The 23,315-nt window shown below is 36.8% G+C and overlaps 1 protein-coding gene across 1 annotated transcript in view; it reads left to right on the forward strand.

The window, feature by feature from the left end:
- The first annotated feature begins 878 nt into the window (after nt 1-878).
- LOC126756172 (uncharacterized) overlaps nt 879-23,315 on the forward strand; it is a 43,187-nt gene continuing 20,750 nt past the window's right edge. Inside the window, exons 1-5 of the mRNA XM_050469029.1 lie at nt 879-977; nt 8,194-9,215; nt 18,630-18,765; nt 18,926-20,370; nt 20,433-20,495. Of these exons, the coding sequence (XP_050324986.1) occupies nt 9,077-9,215; nt 18,630-18,765; nt 18,926-20,370; nt 20,433-20,495 (1,783 nt within the window). The 5' untranslated portion in view covers nt 879-977; nt 8,194-9,076. The remainder of the gene's footprint in view (nt 978-8,193; nt 9,216-18,629; nt 18,766-18,925; nt 20,371-20,432; nt 20,496-23,315) is intronic.

Below are 23,315 nucleotides of genomic sequence, written 5' to 3' on the forward strand. Positions count from 1 at the left end.
TCGTTTATCGTTGAATCCCAATGTATTACTGCTATTGAGGGAAAATTGTCGGTGTTATCAAGAACCTACGAGGTATGGCTCGTCAATTTGGTTTTTTTTCAATCAAAAAAGATTTTTTGGTGGTCGAACCATTTTCTTCATCAAAACTCTAGGCAAAAAAAAATCATATCTTTATTTGTTAGAGATTTAAAATATCTCTGGCTTATGTAAGATTCAAGGAAGAACCAAAAAATTTCAAAAATTGTATTAACAAAAAAACAAAATTATTAAAACTTCCCACTATGCCTCAAAGTTGGTATCAACAACAGACACAACAACAACAATTGTTAGAAAAAACAGCAAACATGGTACAATATCAATAAACGCACCAACGACTCACAAAACAAAACAAAAAGACAACGCGAACTTGATGCTCCAACAGCAACACAACAACAACACAATAAATACAAAACTTGCCAACAACGACATGTGCCAGCAACTCCAGCAATGAGAGTCGCATAGTACCGGCTTTGAACCTTAAATTGTACACAGCATGTACAACAACAAAAAAGCTGGCAAATAACAATTAGGTAAAAAGAACTAAACGATGGCAGTAATAATATCAACAACAACAACACTAAGAGGCACAACAATTCAATAGCAAAAGCGCCAGCGAAAACACAAACAACAACATAACAAATGTGTGTGATGCGCAACAAAAAATTTTTAATAAAAATAAAACAACAATACAACAACAAAACAGTTGATACAGAGAAAAAGGCATGAAGGAGAAAAAACATGGAAATTAATTTCATCCAAAAACTCATTGGAATACAAAACTAAATTAGAATTTATTCAGTTTCGATTGTTTAGAGAGTGCGGACGCGCAACGCAACAGTGACACAACGGATTATTTGCCAGCAATAACAACAAACACGATAATTCTGTAGTGCTAAATGTGGCGTTTGGTGGCTGCAACATAACGTTGCAACTAAAATGTAGGCATTTCATTCGATTTTTGGCGGCGAATTGGTGCAATTTAAAACAAATTGTGATTTTGTGCTGGTTATGAGAATTTACAAATTTTATAAAAATATTTGTATGGTAACAGTAACATGTTTTCGATATCGAAAACAGCAAGAACCTTGAATTAGAATAATTATAAATACAAATCGGAAAAATATTATACATAAATTAAAATATATATTTGGACAAAGTCAATGCTATGCCATCGAACCGTTATCGAGCGCGTCCATCAGCTGCGGCTTAATGTTGCCTGCACAAAAACAAAAACTATATATATTATAATTGGCCAATGATATTAGGGACAGTGAAATGAAAGTGAAGTGACACTTGAAAGCGAAAGAGCCGAAGGCAAATAATGAAAAATTATTTATATATAAAATATATAAGTGTAAATCTAAGCAAAAAGGGCTAGTTAGAAACTCTCGCCTTGGCGAACGTGTTTTGGGCATTTCCACGCAACGGAACCGGAAGTGACAAGCGCACAAATTTTCAAGCGGCTAATTGGCAAGCAGCCGTTAATAACGAAGGCAATTTCTTCGCAGCAAAAGTGTGTGCGAAACAATCATAAAGAAAGCTGGCTAATATTCTACTTCAGCGCCGGCTTGACTCTTGTGTCTCGCCATGCTACCGCTAAAGTTAATTACGCAAAGCAAAAAAGACGTAGTTGACCCGTTTCCCGCGAATATGTTGAACTGTGAATCGGATTAAGGTAGTGATTATATTTATTTGCCAAAAATGAGTCTGAAATATTATGACGGTTTGTGCGATAAAGCGCTTAAAACTTTTTGCAACAATTTTTTTATAATTTTTGGGTATTTTGGTTACTAATATATGTTTTAGAAAGCTGCAAGCGCTGTGTGCGTGAAAAGCAAAATTATTACGCACGTGTGTGTATATTTTTTTGTTTATAATGCCGTTAAAAGTAAATAAAAGTCACTGGACCATGCAAACTGGATGCCAACTATTTGCATAAAATTTATAGAAAAATAAACTAAACAAAAATATTTGAACCAGTTTGTAACGAACTGAGGAAAAATAAACTGCATTTTCACGAGTTTTAGCAAACATCTTCATTATCGCCTTCAAAATATGGTAAATTCCTTTTGAGTCAACACCAGCATACCAACGATGAACCCAATTAATCCAATTTAAACAACTCACAACACACACTAATTGACATATGCAGATCACAATTTATATGTACATATTTAGGGAAAATTGTTTATCGATTCGACTTTCTCTTGAACACTTCTAACGCCGACTCATCAAATGATGGCATTGTCCATGCCTCCACTACATATACCAGGACAGTATTAATGAAGGACTTATTGAGTTTAGTCTTTGCTCGTCGAGAGAGGACTTTATTTCTCAATTGCCTACTCAGCCTGAAGTAGCACTTGTTAGCAAGAGGCAATTCTGTGTTGGATTTCGAGCCTGACGTTGTTGTTATTGTTAATGCTAGTTCCAAGATAGACAAAATTAACTACGACTTCGAAGTTAACAGTAATGAGGGAGCCAATTCGCGAATGCAATGATGACTGGAGATATTTTGTCTTGTCCTTGTTCAAAACCAGACCCATACGCTTCGCTTCCTTATCCAGTCGGGAGACAGCAGAATATCAATATCATCGGCGTACGTCAGCAGCTGTACACCCTTATAGAAGATAGTACCTTTTCTATTGAGCTCTGCAGCTCGTATTATTTTCTCCAGCAATAGATTGGAAAAGTCATACGAAAGGGAGTCGCTTTTTCTGAAACCTCGCTTGGTATCCAATAGCTCGGAGAGATCCTTCCCGATCCTGACGGAGCTTTTGATGTTGCTCAACGTCAGTTTACACAGATTTTCGGGGATCCCAAGTTTAGACATAGTAAAATAGAAGCAGCTCCTTTTCGTGTTGTCCAAGGCGGATTCAAAATCGACGAAGAGGTGTTATGTGTCGATCTCCCTTTAACGAGTCTTTTCTGTTTCGTTGTCGGTTGTGATAGTAGCGTGCTTTTTTGTACAGACGCGGGTGCGTATCTTCGCTACAATAAGGTAGTGGTCCAAGTCGATGTTAGGTCCTCGGAGCGTACGCACGTCAAGGACACTGGTGGCATGTCATCCATCTATCACAACATGATGGATCTGGTTTAGAAATTTTCATTCCGGAGACTAGTACTACAGACAATATTTCGGGCGCCTGCGAAGTCGATCTGCCTCAACCCCTTATTTACTTTTTGATTGTTCTAAAACTTCGTGTCGATTCACCTTTTTTTTGCATAGAAAATAAATTTAATTGTGTCATAGCATAGCGAAAAGAACGTCTGCGTAGCTTTTTTATGTTCACATCGAAATTTTATGTATACATTTGAGAGTTTACTATAAATATGTGACCTGGTCTACGAAAAGGGGGCTGAGGTGTCAAAAAAAGGAGAACAATTAATGAGATGACGAGAAACTGACGATTATTTTTAACAGCTTTTCCCAGAAAACTAGTTTTCGCACGTTAGCCCCCTTTTCGTAGACCAGGTCACATATATCAATTAACGATCCCAGTAGGTGGCGCTGTAATAAAAATTTAACAATACCCTCGTTGGAAAAAGGAAAAAATACTTCTCCAAAATCTTATACTTGTTACACGGATTACTCACAATTAATTGTAATTCATAATCGTATTATACACTGATATTAAGAAACATATTTATCACTAGATGGCGCAGTGGTTGGCTAACTGACATAACTTTGATCTATAAAAAGTATACCTTATTTTTTGGGTTTGGAAAAAAAATCTGCTTATTTGACTTTTAAATAGGTAACTATATATATATCAAAAATCTGAAGTTATTAGTCATTTCGGTTAATATAAATTCAATATTAATTAAATTATGTGGAATTTTTCTCTTCGGAAACGCTTACTATTCTTTCTTTTTAATATTCGAAAGGGTATTTCCTGCTGGGTTATCTTCGAACTCAAACCGGGCTTACTTATATTATTAAAATAATATCAAAGTATTAATTATATTAAGAAACTTTGTACCAAAATATAAACTTTATGAAAATTCATGCGGAAATAACCCTTAATAACCGTGAAAGGCCGCCATAGGCTGTGTCGAATATTTTCGAATAAAAAACAGTAGCAAAATACATACTAGCATATGTGCTAACTCCAAATTTGTGAATTTTAATTAGTGGTTGCCACTGGATCTCTACTGTAGGGTTTAATTAAGTTAGCTTTAGGTCATTTAATTGTTCTGTTAACGCATTGCTGAGCGCTTTGTCCAACAATTGCAGTGCCACTTACACTGCCAGCGATTTGGTAAAACATAGAACCCAGAATACTATACACAACAAAAGCGGTAACAACCACACATAAAGAATTCGAATAATAAACCCAAATTAATACACTTTTCGGCTAAACAATCGAATTCTGAAAAATCAGAAAAAAATTAACCTAGAATAGAAGCTAATAAAAACTAACCCCAAACAATGAAGCGCCTGATTTTTTTCGCCATTAATAATTAGCAAAATGTTTAAAATTTGCAAAAAAATTTTGCTAAATAAAAAGAGGAAAAACGTGTAACCTTTGCCTGGTTCACAGAACACCCACCGAATAATTATTTATGCTAATCAAGCAGTGTTTTGTTAAACATTTGCTGGCATTCTAAAAAAAAATAGGCTATCTTCTTTTCATTAGAAATTCTTTACTAAAAAATGTGTCTGGGGCCAATAAAGCCTTAATGTATTGGTTACAACAATATGATGTCAAAATATTTGTCAACCGCCATTATAGCTGCCACAATAAGTGCCAATCTTAGACGACGTTTCCAAAACTTTAAGGCCAATATCATTTTGAGCTATTAAAACTTTTCCTAAAAGAGGAAAATAATTGCACAAATTTGAGGTATCCATTCGTCTAGCCTTTAGCCTTGAGCCTTGAGCTCTTGTGAATCGAACAATCAACTGGTAGAAACTATCAAGACATAAACAAGTACAAATTGATTAGTAAAATGGTTTTCAATTTTAATGAAGTATTCATTCCATCTCTTTTAATCAATTTAACTACATAACTTACATGGAAACTTTTCGAAAAGCGAATAGTGCTTAAACATAGCGGGCAAAGAAGTACAAAATCGAAGTCGCCTAATATACGAGAGCGATTCAATAAGTTCTGGCCGTGGCGTGTTTGAGCGGAACGAAAAATTTGGCCATAAGCCAACAATATACATAGGTCAACAGGAGCTTCGCTAGCTTAGGTATATGGTTTCGATTGTTCCTTGGTCTTTAATTAGTTTTAGTGGATCCATGTTTCGACGAACGATGCAGAAACCCCGTGGAATGCGCTTAAGGGGTCAGTAGGGTAATCTTTTTTAAATAGATTTTTTTGCATTTTCTGTTCCCTTATACCCTTAGAATTAATGTAGAACTACTCAACCGATTTGCATAATTTTTGTTTAAATGTTTACAAAACGCCTGGCTATCGTCCCTACTGGATTCAAAATTTTTTATAATTTATTGACATTGTTATGACAAAATGTATGTAAAAAAACATGGGGAAAAATTAAGAAAAAAAAGCGTTACGTATTAACTTTTTTGTTTAAGCCAGTGAAAAAACGCAACAAAAAAACTCCGAACAAATTTGTTTATACACTTCACGATATATCTCATTACATGTGACAAAAGTTCTATTGTAGAATAAAAATTTCTATAAAAAAAATGCCAAAAAAATAGGCCAGATTACCCTTCTGACCCCTTAAACAGCATCAATCATTATTGTGAGATCATCTCGCGGTTGTGCTTGTTGTTCGGAGCAGTCGCGGTACCTATCGCTCTGACAGCTTTCTCATAGTCAATATTTAATACCGAATATGCCCTAGTCGCTTTCCGAGATGAATACTGTTTTAGCTCTAAATAAACCAATCATACGAAATAGCAAAGAAATAAACCTTCTTAGTTGGCTTGGGAAGAAAATAAGCTTTGATGGATTAAGTGCTTTCCTTAAGCTTTGCTGAAGTCTATGGTTTTTACTGTGTCTTGGTCTATAATAAGTTCTAATGGATCTATGTTTAGATGAGAGTTGCAGAAACCCCTTTCACACCCACTAAAAGAAAATCAAGCATTATTTTGAAGGCATATCGCAGTTGTGCTTGTTGTCTGAAGCAAAGGTGGATCCTACAGCTTTCTCAAGCTCAATATTTGATACAGAATATATCACAGTGGCTTTCTGAGAAGACTACTGTCTCAGCTCTCTATGCGCACCATAGACCAATCATACGAAATAGTAACAAGTAAGGAAGGGCTAAGTTCGGGTGTCACCGAACATTTTATACTCTCGCATGGTAAAGTGATAATCGAGATTTCATAATACGTCATTTACATATTTTTCAAATACCGTATTTTTGTAAAGTTTTATTCCGCTATCATCATTGGTTCCTAATGTTTATACTCGTATTATATAGAGAAGGCATCAGATGGAACTCAAAATAGCGTTATATTGGAAGAAGGCGTGGTTGTGAACCGATTTCACCCCTATTTCGTACACGTCATCAAGGTGTTAAGAAAACATAATATACTTTCATTGAAATCGGTCGATCTAGATATGGTTTTAGATAAGACGCCCATTTTCAATTTTTAAAAAAAGCTTGGGTGCAGCTTCTTTCTGCCATTTTTTCCGTAAAATTTAGTGTTTCTGACGTTTTTTGTTAGTCGGTTAACGCACTTTTAGTGATTTTCAACATAACCTTTGTATGGGAAGTGGGCGTGGTTATTATCCGATTTCTTCCATTTTTGAACTGTTTATGGAAATGCCTGAAGGAAACGGCTCTGTAGAGTTTGGTTGACATAGCTATAGTAGTTTCTGAGATATATACAAAAAACTTAGTAGGGGGCGGAGCCACGCCCACTTTTCCAAAAAAATTACGTCCACATATGCCCCTCCTTAATGCGATCCTTTGTGCCAAATTTCACTTTAATATCTTTATTTATGGCTTAGTTATGACACTTTATAGGTTTTCGGTTTTCGCCATTTTGTGGGCGTGGCAGTTGGCCGATTTTGCCCATCTTCGAACTAAACCTTCCTATGGAGCCAACAAATACGTGTACCAAGTTTCAGCATGATATCTCAATTTTTACTCAAGTTACAGCTTGCACGGACGGACGGACAGACAGACATCCGGATTTCAACTCTACTCGTCACCCTGATCACTTTGGTATATATATAACCCCATATCTGACTCTTTTAGTTTTAGGACTTACAAACAACCGTTATGTGAACAAAACTATAGTACTCTCCTTAGCAACTTGTTGCGAGAGTATAAAAAAAATAAAACCTTCCTCGTTGGCTTGGAAAGATAATAAGCTGTTTGGTGGCTTATGTGCTTTCGTTTGTGGTGAGAAACTTTTTCATCTCTTTTTAATGAAACAACGCACTAACGACCACTTATACTTATACCATACATATGTATACATACCATATGTTCTATTCCTATATATAGTATTTATATTAACCATAATTACGCGTGACACCTAGATTTGACTTTAACCTTTTTAATAATGATTAAAAACCATATAAACTGTTTAAAGCATATCCAAAATGAACTGTCAACTACGAATTACAAAGAATTATTTAGATTAACAATCTGCGCTTGGCGGAAAGAGTTCTGCGCTTAAGTCTTTTCATTCGGTAAAGCTTTTGTCTAAGTATCTTGACCTTTCACGCTCAACCGCCGCTGAACGCTATGGCGTTTTGTGTGTGTCAGGTTAATGACAGAGGAAGATTTCAAACAAAAAATGTAACAATTTTTTAAATACAAATCAAATAATAGAACAACTGACTAGCGGATGGAGTCAGAACTCCCGCAGCTAAACCAAAGCTTAGTAGCAAATCAGCAAGCTATCACTATAGAGTACGTATGCCTTTGATTGGAGAGTGTATTTGCTGTAAAAACCATTTCAATACTATTCAAAGTGAGAAACGGTAAACTACAAAAACATATGTTTATGCTCGCCTGCGGCCAACCGCAGTGCTCGTCGCTGACTATTCCACACTTGTTGAAAGAACTTCAGCATGATTCATTATGTTGTGGGTGCAAGACTTCTCATTTCCACACACAATTCACACTCGTCTAAATACAATATTTGCTCTCCACGCTATTTTCCTATTTAAACACTTGGCATTGTTTTTGTTTTTCTTCCTCTTTCGCGGCAATTAGTGAAATTTCGTTAGGGTCCAACGACAGCCGCCGACAGCGCTGAGCAACAAAAAGCCGGTGGGGCACAGAAGAATCGCTAAAGATCGCATAGCGCGCAGAAAGCAGAAGATTGTCTCAGTGTGTGTGTGAGTGTGTAAAAAGTTAGAAAGAAAGCACGCAAGCAAGCAAATAATCTACAACAACATCAACTGATGAGCGAAGACGCATGCGCACAAGCGCGGCCCGCTGTCTTCAGCACCTGAGCGACCGAGAAGAAATCGTCAACGCCAATTGCGCCTAAGCACAAATAGCAATCGGAAGAGTAACAACAAAAATAGCAAAAACAACATATTGGCGTTGGAGCATCATCAGCAAAATACTCAGCGTCGTTATTAACGTGGTGATCATTAGTGGCGGCGCCGCAACTTAGAAAGAAATGCCGCTGATTCTTTGTGTCTTCCTTTCACACACTTGACTTGTTGCCTCAGTTGTGCCGCGAATTTCGGTAAAAGCGGCCGCTTCTTTCTACTCGCCCACAAAAACTGAAATGCAACAAATAAAAACACACTTAAAATATTCGATAAATATTTAAAGAAAAAAGTGTTGAAAATAGCGTGCGAATGTCGTTGCGTGTTTCAAAAATGCAAAATTGAAAAAGAAAAGAAAACGAAGTCGACTCTCGAAAATTATATAAACAAATATTCGCTAGTTGCGCATAAATTAATAAAAATTGATTGATGTGATTTGTGAAAAAAGTCAAAAATTTAATGACATTGTGAGCGAGCTGCATTAAATATTTATAAGCAACGAGCTAGGGCTTAGTGAAAGTTTATGTTAAAAATAACTAAAAAAAAATTAAAAATATAAACAAAAATCCCATAAATTTTTAAATTGCAAAAATAAAATGTCTCGATATAAAATTAAAAATAGTTTAATGCCAATAATATACACGCAAAAGAAATTAATTTTGCTGCTGCAAATAATTTTTGCTGGGCTCTCTGCAGCGCTTACGGTGGATAATCAACTGGTGTCGGCGCGAAGTGGTAAGTTTATGAATAAAATAAAGTACATTTTTTATATTGTAATATTTCAATATTCTAAATCATCTAAACAAGCCATAAACTTTCAGAACGTCCAGCGTTTCACAAGTTCATAACAATGTTTGAAAAAAATTAAAATTTTTATTTTATTTAATAATTAAAATATTTTTTAATTTTCGCCATGAACTTTCATAGAGCATTATAGCGCTCCTCCACAAGTTCATAAAAATTAACTTAATAGAAAAATATATATATATTTTTTTTTAATTTTAAAATGAAAATATTTTTTAATTTTCTTAATGATCTTAAGTACCCTGAACTTTTAGAGAACTTTATAGCGTTCCACAAGTTCATAAAGTCTTGTAACCTTTATTGTATCGAAACTAAAATATTCTCATTATATTTCAATCCATTTTTCTCCTGCTTTCTTTTCTGCCTACAATTTTCAAAGGGCAAGGTGCCTACTGCGTCTATACCTACTACTACTTCTTTATTCACAAATGATTTCCATCCTACTTCTATCTACTTCTTTATTCATAAATGGTTTCGATTTCGAAATCACTTGACGCTCAATATTGTCCCTTGAATCTTAGTTGGACAAGAAATTACTAAATTTTCAAAGCATCTAATCTACATTAGATACCATCACATGTTCAGCTGTACACAAATTTCTACCAAAATTTTTTGTACGGGGGTTGCTTTTATATTTCGCGATTAGAAACCAAAAACAAATCGTATACTACTGTGAACAAAAAATAGTAAGATTCATAATTCCATTCGTCGAAATATTTTCTTTAGATTGGTATGACTGTCAGTGGAATCTTTGCCAAATGTCACAACAAAATAGTCTCTAATGTTTAGTATACGCTTGTCTTTCTGAAGAACATAAAGTGCATGCCGCGATTTTTACGATGAGTGAAATTATTCAACAAAGAAGTTCCATTAAATTTTGTGTGCGGAATCAAATTTCTGGTGTCGAAACGTTCAGAATGTTGGAAAAGGCCTTCGGAGATAATTGGTATATTTTAATTGATACAAATTATTCAAAGAGGGTCGAGAACGCGTTGACGACGAACCACGTCCAGAATGTCAACATCAACTGATGATGTCGATAGAATAAAGGAATTGGTACTTGGGAATCGACGATTAACAGTCAGAGATTTTACTGGCAACGTTGGAATATCGAAAGTGAAATATCAGTTAAAAGCATTTTGAAAGGTCATTTGGGTTTAAGAAAAGTGAACGAAGGATTGGTTCCAAAATCACAAAACTTTCTCGAATAAAAGCGGCGCGTTGGCGTCGTCTGCTTTCCGACAATCAGGATTTCATGAAACGTATTATTATTGGTGACGAGTCTTGCAGCTATGCTTACTAAATCAGCCAAATATCGTGGCAAAGGTGAGCCGAAGCTGAAAAAACCACGTTAAAGCAAGCGGGTCAAAAATTAAGGTTATGTTGACAGTTTTCTTCAATTATCGAGATTTTGGGCACTTCGAACTCTTTCCTACCGGCAAACTGTCAACAAGAAATAGTATTTGAGTGTTATGCGTCGATTGCGCGAAGTTATTCATAAGAAGTGGCCGGAATTATGTGTCGACAAACCTTGGTTTTTGCACCACGATAAAGCACCGTCACATACCGCATTGACGGTATATTAACTTAATTTTCGTAATAAATTATTTTTAAGGGGAAATGGCCTGTTGTTTGTTTTTCGACAAATTTTCAATCAATATCACGCCTCAGCCAACGTATTTGATTCCTGATTTAGCTCCGATTGACTTATGGCTATTCAGCAAACTCAACCGACCGCTCTGGGGAAACCGTTTTGAGTCGATTGAAGACATCGAACGTGAATCGCGACGCGCATTGAAGGCTATTCCGGAAATTGACTTTGACAACTGTTTCGAGATTTGTAAAGGAGTTATCAATTTTGGGGAAGACGACATAGAGTTTGAAGAATAAACTAAGAATTTTAAAATTCACATTGCCGTGAAGAATGATCCGTCTTCGACGGTTTTCTTAATTTTTTGAGAGACAATTAGCAAGCAAATGCCAGAATTTACTCTTCTGCGTTGTTCTAGTGGTATGGTTGCGACATGTCCAATTAAAAAAAAAAAAAAAAAACAGGCAACCATTTGCTTGGAAGTGCTTCGTACGCGAACAACTTTTGTAGGATTCGGCTCATCTTGAAGCGCCCCCCATATAGTTGACTACTGTTTACCTTCTGGCTCATACGCGGAAGTCTGCCATTTATCACCTTTCATAATGACATAGACAAATTTCGAAGCACCGCTATATTATTTTTTTACATTTCGCTCGATCAATCGACACGAGCCTGTTTTGAGCAATTGACAAATTGTGTGAAATGCAACGTGTTCAATTTTTTTACAATAGTTTCTGAAACAACAACTGATTTTGGACGACATTCCCAAAACTCGTTTTGGAGTGATCTATGACCTCGATTAAATCCACCATACCATCGATAAACACTGGTTCTTGATAGAGCTTCGTCGTCAAAATTTAAATTAAGTTCATCTATGCACCGTTGCTAAGTTAATCCACGTCGAAAGTTGTAAAAAGTTTTCCCACGAAAAGTTTCGCTATTTAATTACATTTTGTGGCCGAGATGAATATTTTAAGTTACTGTATGTGAAATTTTCTGAGAATGAGTATTGTCAAATATAAAAGGTAACCTACGCATACGTTACACTATGCTGTGACGGGACGTCTTACGAAATACCGTCCTTTCACTATTTTAAAAAGTACGAGTACTAACTCTTTATTATCTAGTAAACTGTAATTTATATTCTATAATAAATGTAAGATAGAACATCATTCTAGAATCGGCTGCTTATTTGACATATCCTTAGACATGTTTTAGTAGAGGTTGTGGGTGATGATCTCATAATCTGAATGGGTTTGTGTTCAACTGAAAATATTTTCGTGAATTTTAACTCAACAGAAGGTTACTGTGATACTTTCACGAAGTTAGAAGCCAGCTGGTTGTCGATAAATCAAGCGAATTTCTAACTTCCAGTGAAAAACGCAATGAACAATAATGCATTCCTACAAGTGCCCTTGAAAATACAAAGCCAACAAAAAAATTGTTGTTTTACTCTTAATTCAATTATTTTATTTAACAATTCTGCATTCATTGAATTTTATGTATTTTTAACAACTTGAGTTTAACAGGGCATACGAATACACAACAGTAGTGAACAATTCAGTACAACAACTTCAATCAAAACAAAAACTAAGGTGGGAGAGGTGAATGAGACCGTTGTTCATATGTATGTATTATGCAAACAATATTTGAATAATTTGAATAAAAGCCTAAAAGTACGAAATTTTCAAAAACCATCAAAATCGCTCACAGCTGTCAGACTGGTGCGTAGGTTCTGTCGCCATGACGAAAGGAAGTTGTCGAGTTTGTAGCAGAGTAACTATTGTTGGTGCGGTAGGGTAATGGGACTATTTGTCATATATGCTGTCACAGGCGTTGCTGTTGTTGGCGCTTTTTGTCACCAGCATGGCATTTTGTTGTACTTTTGGCTTTATGTGACCTTATTGAATAATTTATGAGCTGTGCCACAAAAGAGTTGGCATAAATGACATTTGATATAACTGACTTTTTTGATTAGTTCTATTAATGTGTGTTTCTGAAAAAAAAGTTCTTTTCTACACTAAAGTTGAAGAAGACATTTTTGTTAAACCATTTTCAACAAAATATTCTTTTTGACTAAAGAGCGAAAGTCTAAGAAAATTATAAAGTAATTTTTATGAACTTTTGAAACACTTTGATTTCTTTGTAGTTTTCTCTAAAGCGGTGGTGTGAATTCGATGTTTTTATTATTGTTTGGATAAAACTTTGGAAAAATACTTTTAGAATATTATAAGAATATTTTGAAAAAATAACACTAGAGAACAAAATGTTAACTTTTTTTGTGACACGTAAGCTCGTATCAAATTTTGAATGTACTAAGACCCATAAACAATAATATGTTATTGAAGAAATTGACAAGTCGGTTGTCTTGGGGCATCAAAACATATATTTTCTTATAAAGTATAAACATCAGCTATATTTAGACAAATTGTTGTGTAAAATAGACATTGTTTCGTGAATATTTAGCTTCTCAATGATCTTTTTTAAGTCTCCAATAATAGTATGCTGGCATTCCAGCGCTCCATTTTCCTTGATAGTGTTCTTTATTAAGGAAATGTCCTTATAATAACTTCTCGTGTTATTCGTCACTCACAGCGCCCAAATTTGCCGGAAAGAAAGGCAGATAAGAGTCCTACATATGTGTTTTTAAGACATATTACACCATAGAGCATTACATGACATTATATGTTACTTCATTAAGTAATTTTCAGACGAGTTTTTCCTGACCATTCAATTTTTCTTCAAAGCTCTTATCCTTATGCCGTGTTTGTGGATCTCTAAATATTCCAACTTCTAATTTTGCCTCGCTTAGTTAGCAATGTTCAACTAGTGACGTGAAATTACTATGATGAGATTAAAAAAAACTATCAGAGTCGATAAGACCTTTCGTGGCAAATCTATAGGACAATTAAGGTTATTGAATTAGTGAAAGTGTTCGAAGAAAGAATCACTCACTTTTAAGGAATTTTCTTTTGGGAAGGCTCTGAATCATTAACAATTAGTATTATTGGGTCCATTACTATAGCTTTCAGGCAGCATTTCTGACATGTAAAATTGCCTCTCACCATCTCTTGACTTCAGTACATATGGCAACAAATTACCTTGCTTTTGAAAGTCGCTGGGTGCCTTTAAACGTTTTGGAATGGTTAATTGAGAGTCTGACCTTTTCTTCTATTTGGCAACAATTCTGAAATGCTTCCAAATCCTCATCTTCAATCTTTTTTGGCCTCTCAGGACGTTCTTCTTTTTTCCAAAAAAAGATGACTTTCAATTTAGTTAGTAAAGGCGTGAATGGAGAGAATACCGATTTTTTACTCAATCAACTAGTTGTTTGTTGTTGTTGTTATTAGTATCTAGTCCCAGTTAGGATGGTAAGGTTCAGATAAGTTGTCATCGAGGTCAGCCATTGATGGGGCTGGGAAACGTGCTGTTTCGACGTGGTCGTAGAGGTCGGAGAGGGGTGTCAGAAGTGTAGGGGTTAGCTGGGCATGTGGGACTCATTGCACGCTGGTCATGTATTTCATATGTCGGGGTCGATTCCGGATAAGTAGGAGTTTAACCTGCTACAGTATTCAGAACGAAGCTGCGCAAGGGTCACTCTCGATTCTCCCGGCAACTCGAGCTTGTCATCTGCAATGGGTGGTGGATGAACTTCAAGTATGCGATTCTCTGAGACCGAGTCGGTGAAGGTGTTTATGGCTCCATTGTGAATGGAAGTCAGTATAACGTCCACGTAGTTAGGGAAGAACCTTTTGATGCTCCTAGGAGGCGGCTCCGCTATAAGCAGTTAATTGCAGGGATGATTTCTAGGAAAGCACTTCAGCAGAAACTGCTTAAAAAGGAGTTCATTATGTTCTTTTGCTAACATGCGGGCCTAACTATGCAGATGTTCGATGGGAGACATCAGAGCGCGGTGTTCTGACATGTCAATAGTCTTCTCGTCCGCATTTCACTGCATCCAGGCGACCATATTGGTGCGGCGTAGTTAAGGATCGACCGGTCGATTGCCTTGTATGTTGCCAAAAACGTTTCTTTGTCTATTCTCCATGTGCTGCCGGCTACCGATTTGAGAATTTTGTTCTGTACTTTGGCAATAGTCGCGGTCGTATGAGGAGTGATCAGATCAAGTGAGATCACAGGCTGTCGAATGGCAAGAAATAAAATTTTCCCCGAAAACATAATATATTTTATTCAAAAGCTCAACAGCACATTGATACATATATATTTACATAAATATGTAGGATATTGTGAGCAGCCGTAAATAAAGTTTTGCTAATTGGATTATCTCAAGGAAACTCAATAGCTGCTAAGCATAAAATAGCATAAATTTAATTTGGACTAAATTTTGGTGATCTCGAAAGTCTAAGTCTATGGTCTACTACCGCCACTGCATACATATGAACTGTGCGTAAGCGGTAATGAATAACAATTATCTGCTCATATCAGTTATTTGATCAGTGCGTTTGGAGGCAATTCTGTGACATTGAAAATGGGGGCTCAACCAAAGACAGAAACAAAATGAAAAATAGATTAATACATAAAAAACAACAAAGTAACAAAAAACATAAACACAAGTGTGAATAAAACAACAACAAACCCACATTTAACCACACGCACTTTGCATTGAAAATCATTCATTCAAAAGTTGTTGTTGCTCTTTTATGTTGCATGCATTCGTCACACGCATTTATGTCATTTATGACTGCTGGCGTTGTTGTAGCTTTTTTTCATTTACACTGTGCGCCGCTGTGGTCTGACACAAGGTGCGCGCGAGAATTTGCATGCAACACACTCGGTGTGCTCGTCATGCACCAGAAAGTTGCCATAACAACAACAACAACAACAATCAAAAGAAATAATTATAACAGCACAGAAGTGAACAACACAGCCGGTGTAATAAAATCATGTAACAGCAACAACAACAATAAAACTTAAAATTGTGTTAGAACTGTGGCTGTTACCATTCATTGCCGCTTTAAATGCCGACGCACAGGTTGCTCCAAAAAGTTAATTGCCGTTGCTGGGAGTAAATGAGGCCCAAAATGTATCTACGCCAACCTACAAGACAATTTTGCTTACACATTAACGGTTTCAGGGTGAAATGTGCTATAATTTTAAGGTTAGCGACGAAGATGGGGATGTGTGTGCATGTGTGCAGAAGCTTTGTAAATGAGTGTGGCTCCATTAAATATTTAGAAGCTTGATTTTTAAAATAAGAATTTCACTTTAATAGCGCCACATTAAAAATTACTCTGCTTAATAGGCTAAGTAATCATAAAATACTCATGATTATACTCAATGCATGTGGAAATAATAATTATGATGAAGAACATGCGCTAGAAATCATTATGAGGTGGTAAAGATCTAAAATTTATTCACAATCATATGAAAAATATGGCTCTCCACCGTGGCAGCGTGTTTTGTTGCTAATTTGGTGAGAGAAATTTTAGTACAGAAATTGTAATAATAGTAACAACAGTTATGTTGCTTCATACCGATTTTTCAATTAAAAATATTGTAATATTTATTCGCCAAAAAAACTTAGTAATCATTTATTCATTTTCACTCTTTATGATCATCTGATCAAATTTGACCCGGACTGAAAAAATTTTTTTTTGCGTATTATATTTTCAAAATAGACTCTATTTGATCCAATACAAGCATGTATACGCTTAATTAAATTTTCAATATACTAATTATAATCTCAGCAGGAGTAACCTTCAGCCCCTTCAGTGAATTTTGGTTTTTTCGATTTCACTTTTTTGGACCGCCATTCACTACATTGTTGGATAATTTTGAGATTATATTCATAAACCAAAACTTTGTTAGCAGTAATGATGCAAAAGATTCAGGTCTTTTGATACGGATATAGGAATAACTTCGATTCGCTAAGCGTTACTTTCCAGCGAATCGAACAAACTATACCAGATGCTTAAGCAAATGGACAGCACCTGGGGTGCAACCCTGCGCCGACATGTCTTTTGAGATATGTACAATGGTGTTATGATTTAAGAGGTATGAACTCAACTCGATAAATTTGTGGTTGCTTTTACATGTATTTTGTTTTGACAAGCGAGCAGCAGCGAGCAGAGAAATGTCGAATCGAAGATAGCTTCACACATTTCATACCAGAAACATTAACCAAAATGTGTTAAGTCGATCTAATAAAGTTCTTAAGATTCTCTTCTATTTCTCTGATGCCAACAAAACGATTTTCAAGCCTTGTTTATTTAAGTTTTTCGATGTTAAAGTCATTAACAGTAACAGAGGTGCATAAACAACACTGATGAGTCAAGTCTCCGACGACTTCCCACGACCTTCATGAATGCTTGGTGCCACTCAAATACTTGTGTTCGTGTTAAAATAGGCTCTCCGATAATTTTAATACATTTTCAATGATTTCATAGCCGTGGTTTTATTGAAAGTACAAAATTTCTAGTTAAACAGTCGTCAGACAAACAAACTTTTCGTGAACATAAAAATGGGTTGTACCAAAAAAATGAAAAATGGACCAGTCGAAGTCAAATTTTCAGAGCTGGAGTGTTTTCGTCCATACGTGCGACATGGCATAGCCAGCGCGGCACTATGCCAATGTCGTCATATATCTCATACAGCTCATTATTCCATCGAATGCGATATTCCCAAAGGTTCGCAGAACCTTTTTCTCTTAAACTCGTAACGTCGTCTCATCAGATGTTGTCATCGTCCACGTCTCTGCACAGTATAGCAGGACGGGAATAATGAGTGATTTATAGAGTTTGGTTTTTGTTCGTCGAGATTAGAGGAGGAAAGTTCTCTGATTGCCATTCACTTGGGAGTGGCCAGATACGATTTTTTTACACATGGCTCAAGCAGCTCACGACTTCCAGTCCTAGACCAATCTTCTGGGTAGCCAAAGAACATCTCTTTGAAGGCGAGCTAAATTGAGAAGGCGGGACATCCCCACATTGTGCGCTGGGTTCGGGACCATGTAAAAAACGCCCCCCACAAAAAGTTCAAACAGCATCGGATCAATAGATATATCAAATATTTATCTCATAACACGTTTGAGAATTGCATATGCGCTTCAAAAAGTAACGAAATATTGGTACTTACGAAATGGGGATGCTTAGGATAAGGTTAGGCTATGTTAATCTGGTAGACCAATTTGTCCTTTGTGATACCAGATGGCTATTAGTAATTCGATTATGTTCCCACAGTCTCTTCTATCGAGTGCCAATAGAAAAGAGGTGATTCATTGCTTAACTGGTGCCTCGCACTAGACACGCCCATTCTGCTTGTGTCGCTCACACCTTTTATTAGTACTTTGATTATGCGTCTCTTCAGGTAGGAATTTTGTGTACTTCCGTTCCATCTTTTGCAGTTTTGCACTTGGTGATTTTACTTTACCATGCTTCTGTCCAGATCGTCATATAGACAATGCGTGGGTTTCCCAATGTTGACCTCGTTTTTGAGTGTTAGCCGTCCATCATCTATGTCAAATAATCTACCATATTTACACAGAAAGACGTACCAACTAAAGTGTTTGAAAAGTTTGGGGCTTTAGCGCACACTGAATACTTGGATTAACGTGAATGTTTATGCCACAAAAGCTCTATACTCTCACTATATTTCTTTCCACCGAGGCTTGTGAAATTAATGAACACAAATTGCCTAATATTTGCAACAAAATTGGGCTTGCGAAACAAAATTTACTTCAAAATTGTTTTTTTTATTGCCAAAAATACATTAAAATCTTTTTGTTTCCCTTTCAGATTGCTTTGAGCGGATCGCTTTGGAGGCTATGCTGCCATTTCAGAAGACATTTCGCACCGAAGACACCAACTCGCTAAAGATGTGCAAGGAGAAGTGCATACAGGCCGGCGATAAGTGTCAATCCCTCTCATTTGGGTCAGTCGAATTACAGACGTACACATTTTGCAATCTTATTTGCAACCATTGCAACATGCAACTTGGGCATGTGATGCGTGTTGCATTTTTGATTGTCTCGCTTTTCGCAAATCGATTACTTCATTCAGTTAATTTGTTTCTTTTGTTTCCCTATCCACAGTGTGCATCGACGCGGAAACGGCACTTGTCAGCTGTCAACAGAAAAATTCAGCTTGACGGGCGGTCGGCCGAGTGGCATCATTTTCGATCCCGATTTCGATTTGTATGCGCGCAAAACGAATTGTTTTGATTTAAGCGACAATACAATTACAGATACTACAGTTGGTGGCGATGGTGAAGATGGATATAGTGGCTTGTCGCCTACACCCACAATTCAGTTACCCCATCGACCGGTGGCGCAAGACACCACTTTACTGGTCGTGGACCCTACACCCACAACGGGCTCAACATTTGCAAATGAACGTCCTTCTACTGGTTATAGTCCTTCGCCGTCAACAACTTATGGCACTACGCCGGGTGTATATACGGACAGCATAAACCCCACTTTGGGCGCTACAACACCTGACGGTGACCGTTTGTACTTTTCACACGACATCTATCCATTATATAAGTTTCCGACACTTTATGAAAATAACTATCCTGCGCCCAACGATGATGTTTATATACCAGGTGGCTATGCTTCAAATGTGCCAGAAGTACATGATAGTTATCGACCACCGGGTCATAATCCCACCGAAGATACGCAGAGTCCACCACACGGTCCACCACGTCCAATTTTTGGCTTAGGTTATGGCAATGGATTTAGTTATGGGCGCCCGGAATCATATGATCCCACAACAACACGTCCGTATGATCAAAGCTCTCAAGCTGATAGAGATCGTGATCAGAATAGTCCTGGCGGCTACACAACTCGTCCTGGTCCATACTCCAGCGATCGTCCAGATCGACCTGGTTCTTATCCAAGTGAAAGACCGAGTTCATATCCTAGCGAACGACCAGAACGACCGGTTTCTTATCCAAGTGAAAGACCTAGCCGTCGCCCTGATAGACCCAACTCCTATCCCAATGAACGTCCAGATAGACCGGATTTATATCCCAACGATCGACCCGAGCGTCCTGGCACGTATGCCAGTGATCGCCCTGGCCAATCTGGTTCCTATCCTAATAACCGCCCTGTGCCAACTGACACTTACTCCAGTGATCGTCCAATCGGTCCACCAAACTCTTATCGTCCAACGCGACCAGAGTACGACCCTACAACACCTACGACTTATTACACACGTCCTGAATATGACGGTCTCAATAGACGTCCTTCATACGAACAACGCCCCTCTTCTGCGCTACCCACCACAATGTCCAACGGACCACGACCGCCGGGTGATTTTATAGACTACACCAATCGTCCGGATGGACCAAATGGCAATGGTCTGAGTACATCCATGCGTCCACCAATGCGTGAGCCTGTCGGCTACGGTGGTGGATCAAATGTTGATTATGGTTATGTGCGACGAAATGGTACTGCTGCACGTCCAGATGGCGGTTATGATGGCGATAAGACAATAGCAACCTATTTCAATCCGGAGGACTATCTAACTGGCAATACAAGTAAGTACTTTCTCAGTAGAGCTCAATATGGAAAATTGTTATAATCATATTTTTCTTTTTAGGGCGACCAGGTAACGGTTATGATGACCGCGATGACGGAAGCTTTAGCATGGATAAAATGAAGGGTAAGTCAATAAGTGGAGAAAGTAATAATTTAGCGAAATTCAGAAGGAAAATTAATATGTTGGACCAACAACGCTTTTGGGGCTTCAATATTTAAGAGTGCTTGTAAATTATCTCATATGTGTGGGTCTAGAAAAAACGCTGTAATAATGCTTAGAATTGGGTAATATTGATATAATCTATGGAGGGGAAGTTACTCGAGTTCTGGGTGAGTTGTTCGAGTATTGAATGCATAATTTTCCTTTCAATTCCAAGGACGCAGCCTTACCTTGCTTGTTCAGTCAAAATAGATTCTTTATCTCTAATTTGTCTCGATTACGAACTTTCAGTCAAGCAGAGTATGACTTTTGACGCTTAGGCTAAATATCGGCAATGGAGTGCTGAGTGATATAACAAGTTAGCTCTGTTTCTCCCATAAATTTTTCAGTTAATAATGACGAACTGCGGATTCTTCATATTTCTTTAAAAGTGATGCAGAGTCATAAATTCATACCTTTGGTTATGTTTCCTCACAAAGTTTCGGATATCTTACGCCATCGAATGGGGTTGTTCAGACCAAATAGACTCTTTTTCTGTAATTTGTCTTGATTATGAACTTTCAGAGCATAAGTTTTGACTTTTAAGGCTCAATAGCCGCAATGACCTTGGATTTATATGCAGCCAAGTCTACTAGACAGAGCTCCTCAAAATATAACTTGGAATGCTTACAGTTCTTTTCCAATTTGATGTAATTGAAACAAGGAATCTTCTGAGCTCAAAGGATTCGAAGCTTTTAGGAAATCCGCCATGACCAAGCGTCTTAGAGAGTGTGATAATGATGTAGCTTGATGCTATTGATAGTGAGGACAGATATTATAGTAAATCCGCTATGATCAGGCGTCTAAGAGAGTCCGATAATAAAGTATCTTGATGTTGTTGGTAGTGTGAACAAGAGCATCAATTTACTTCATTATCAGACTCTTCGGTTCACAACTCTTAGATGAATCAAAAATAGTATATATCAAAACTAATTTCAAATTCTCCAAACAAAAAGTTTTAAAACATTTTTAATGTTGATATTACTCTAAAAAAATGGTACAAAAATTTAATTAAACTAATTTACAAAATTATATATACCAAATACATGACTAAATGATATATTCATACGACCTCCGTATGTATTTCACTAAAAACGTTTACGCTTAAAAAATAATTTAATTCAACTTTTCGAGCTTCAATAGCCAGAAAAACTTAATTGATTAAAATTACACCCACAAATTAATGTGATAATTTGCTATATAAACCTTCTATTTATAACCGTAATAAAGTGATAATTCACATAATTGCAAGATTAACCGTATTTCATACTATTATTAGCGAGATAAAAGTTTTTACTTTCAAAACAACAAATAATTAGCGTGCCAAATTCTATAATCCCTTCTAATCACCAATTTGGCACAACTTGCAGAACTAAAAATAATAACAAAAGCAATGGATTTGCATAAAGAGAATAAATTTAATCGCATTAAATGCAAATTTGGCGCACATTTACCGTTGCATGCTGTAACTGTGATTGCGTTTGGCACCCACCAACAACCTTTGATCATTGCCAAATGGAAAAACAACGCAGAATTGCATTTTAGAGATCAAATATATTGCAAAAATGGTCACTGAACTGACCCACATTGTGGTTTTATTTCTGCCTGCTCATTTCATTTCAACTTCAAAAACTTAGAATATTCACAACTGATTTGCTTGTGTAACAAACACAATCTATGTAAATATGTATGGATACTCTATTTATTTGCTTGTTGTAACGAGTGATCGACGCGTCGGGGTTCACTCACAATGTTTGTTTGCTTAACGCGCGCTGGTGGCTAGTTTTTAGAGTTATTAGTAGGGTACAGTAAAAACCTTACACAATTAGTGGTAACTAGTTCCAGATTAGTTCGATTTGAATTATATTTGTAAGAAAAGACAAGAAAATATGTTAAATTTGGCTGCAACGAAGCTATAATACCCTACACAAAAGCATTTCTTATGGTATAAAAGGGTATAATAAAATGTCTTTGGTTGGTAAGTTTGTATGATAGATACACAGGGGCGAGTCAAAAGTAGAATTTTAGAGGGGAAACTATATATTTTATACTTGATTTCAGAAATGTTTAGTTGTAGACTATAATTTTATTTTTGTATAACTTTCAACTTTTGAGGGAGATGAACTTTCCCACAGTTCCCCCCCTTAGATCCGCCCCTGTAGACACATATATGCTAAAGTGGTCCGATCAAAACAATATGTTCGGTAAATGTGGCGTTACTTTGGGCAATTATCCGTGCCGAATTTCGTGAGGGTTTCTTGTCAAATAAAAAATTCCATACAAGAACTTGATTTTTAACAGCCAGTTTGTATGTTAGCTATATGTTATAGTGATCCAATATGGGGTGTTCTGACAAATGAGCAGCTGGTTGATGAGATTAAACGTGCGCAAAATGTCAGACCGATATCTCAAATACTTTGGGCTAGTTCGTACAGATGAACAGACGGACATGGCTAACTCGATTCAGTGCGTCCCACTGACCATTTATAAACATTTTTCAGAGGGCCTCCTATGTTTCCTTCTGGGTCTTACAAACTTTGTGGCAAATTCGATATACTTTGTTCAGGGTAGCTGTTGCATCCAGGTTAAGGAGGGGCTTGAATGCGTCTTCTGCAGAATAACTGGATATCTGATGACGATATCGATAAGGAGGGATACCGAGCAGGAGACTTCTAGATGAAAGGACTAGGAGTAAATGGCAAAACCATTGGACTAATAGCGGTAACGGTCGGGTGACTTACGAGT

Source organism: Bactrocera neohumeralis, chromosome 4 (assembly GCF_024586455.1).
Source record: "Bactrocera neohumeralis isolate Rockhampton chromosome 4, APGP_CSIRO_Bneo_wtdbg2-racon-allhic-juicebox.fasta_v2, whole genome shotgun sequence".
Classification (NCBI taxonomy): domain Eukaryota; kingdom Metazoa; phylum Arthropoda; class Insecta; order Diptera; family Tephritidae; genus Bactrocera; species Bactrocera neohumeralis.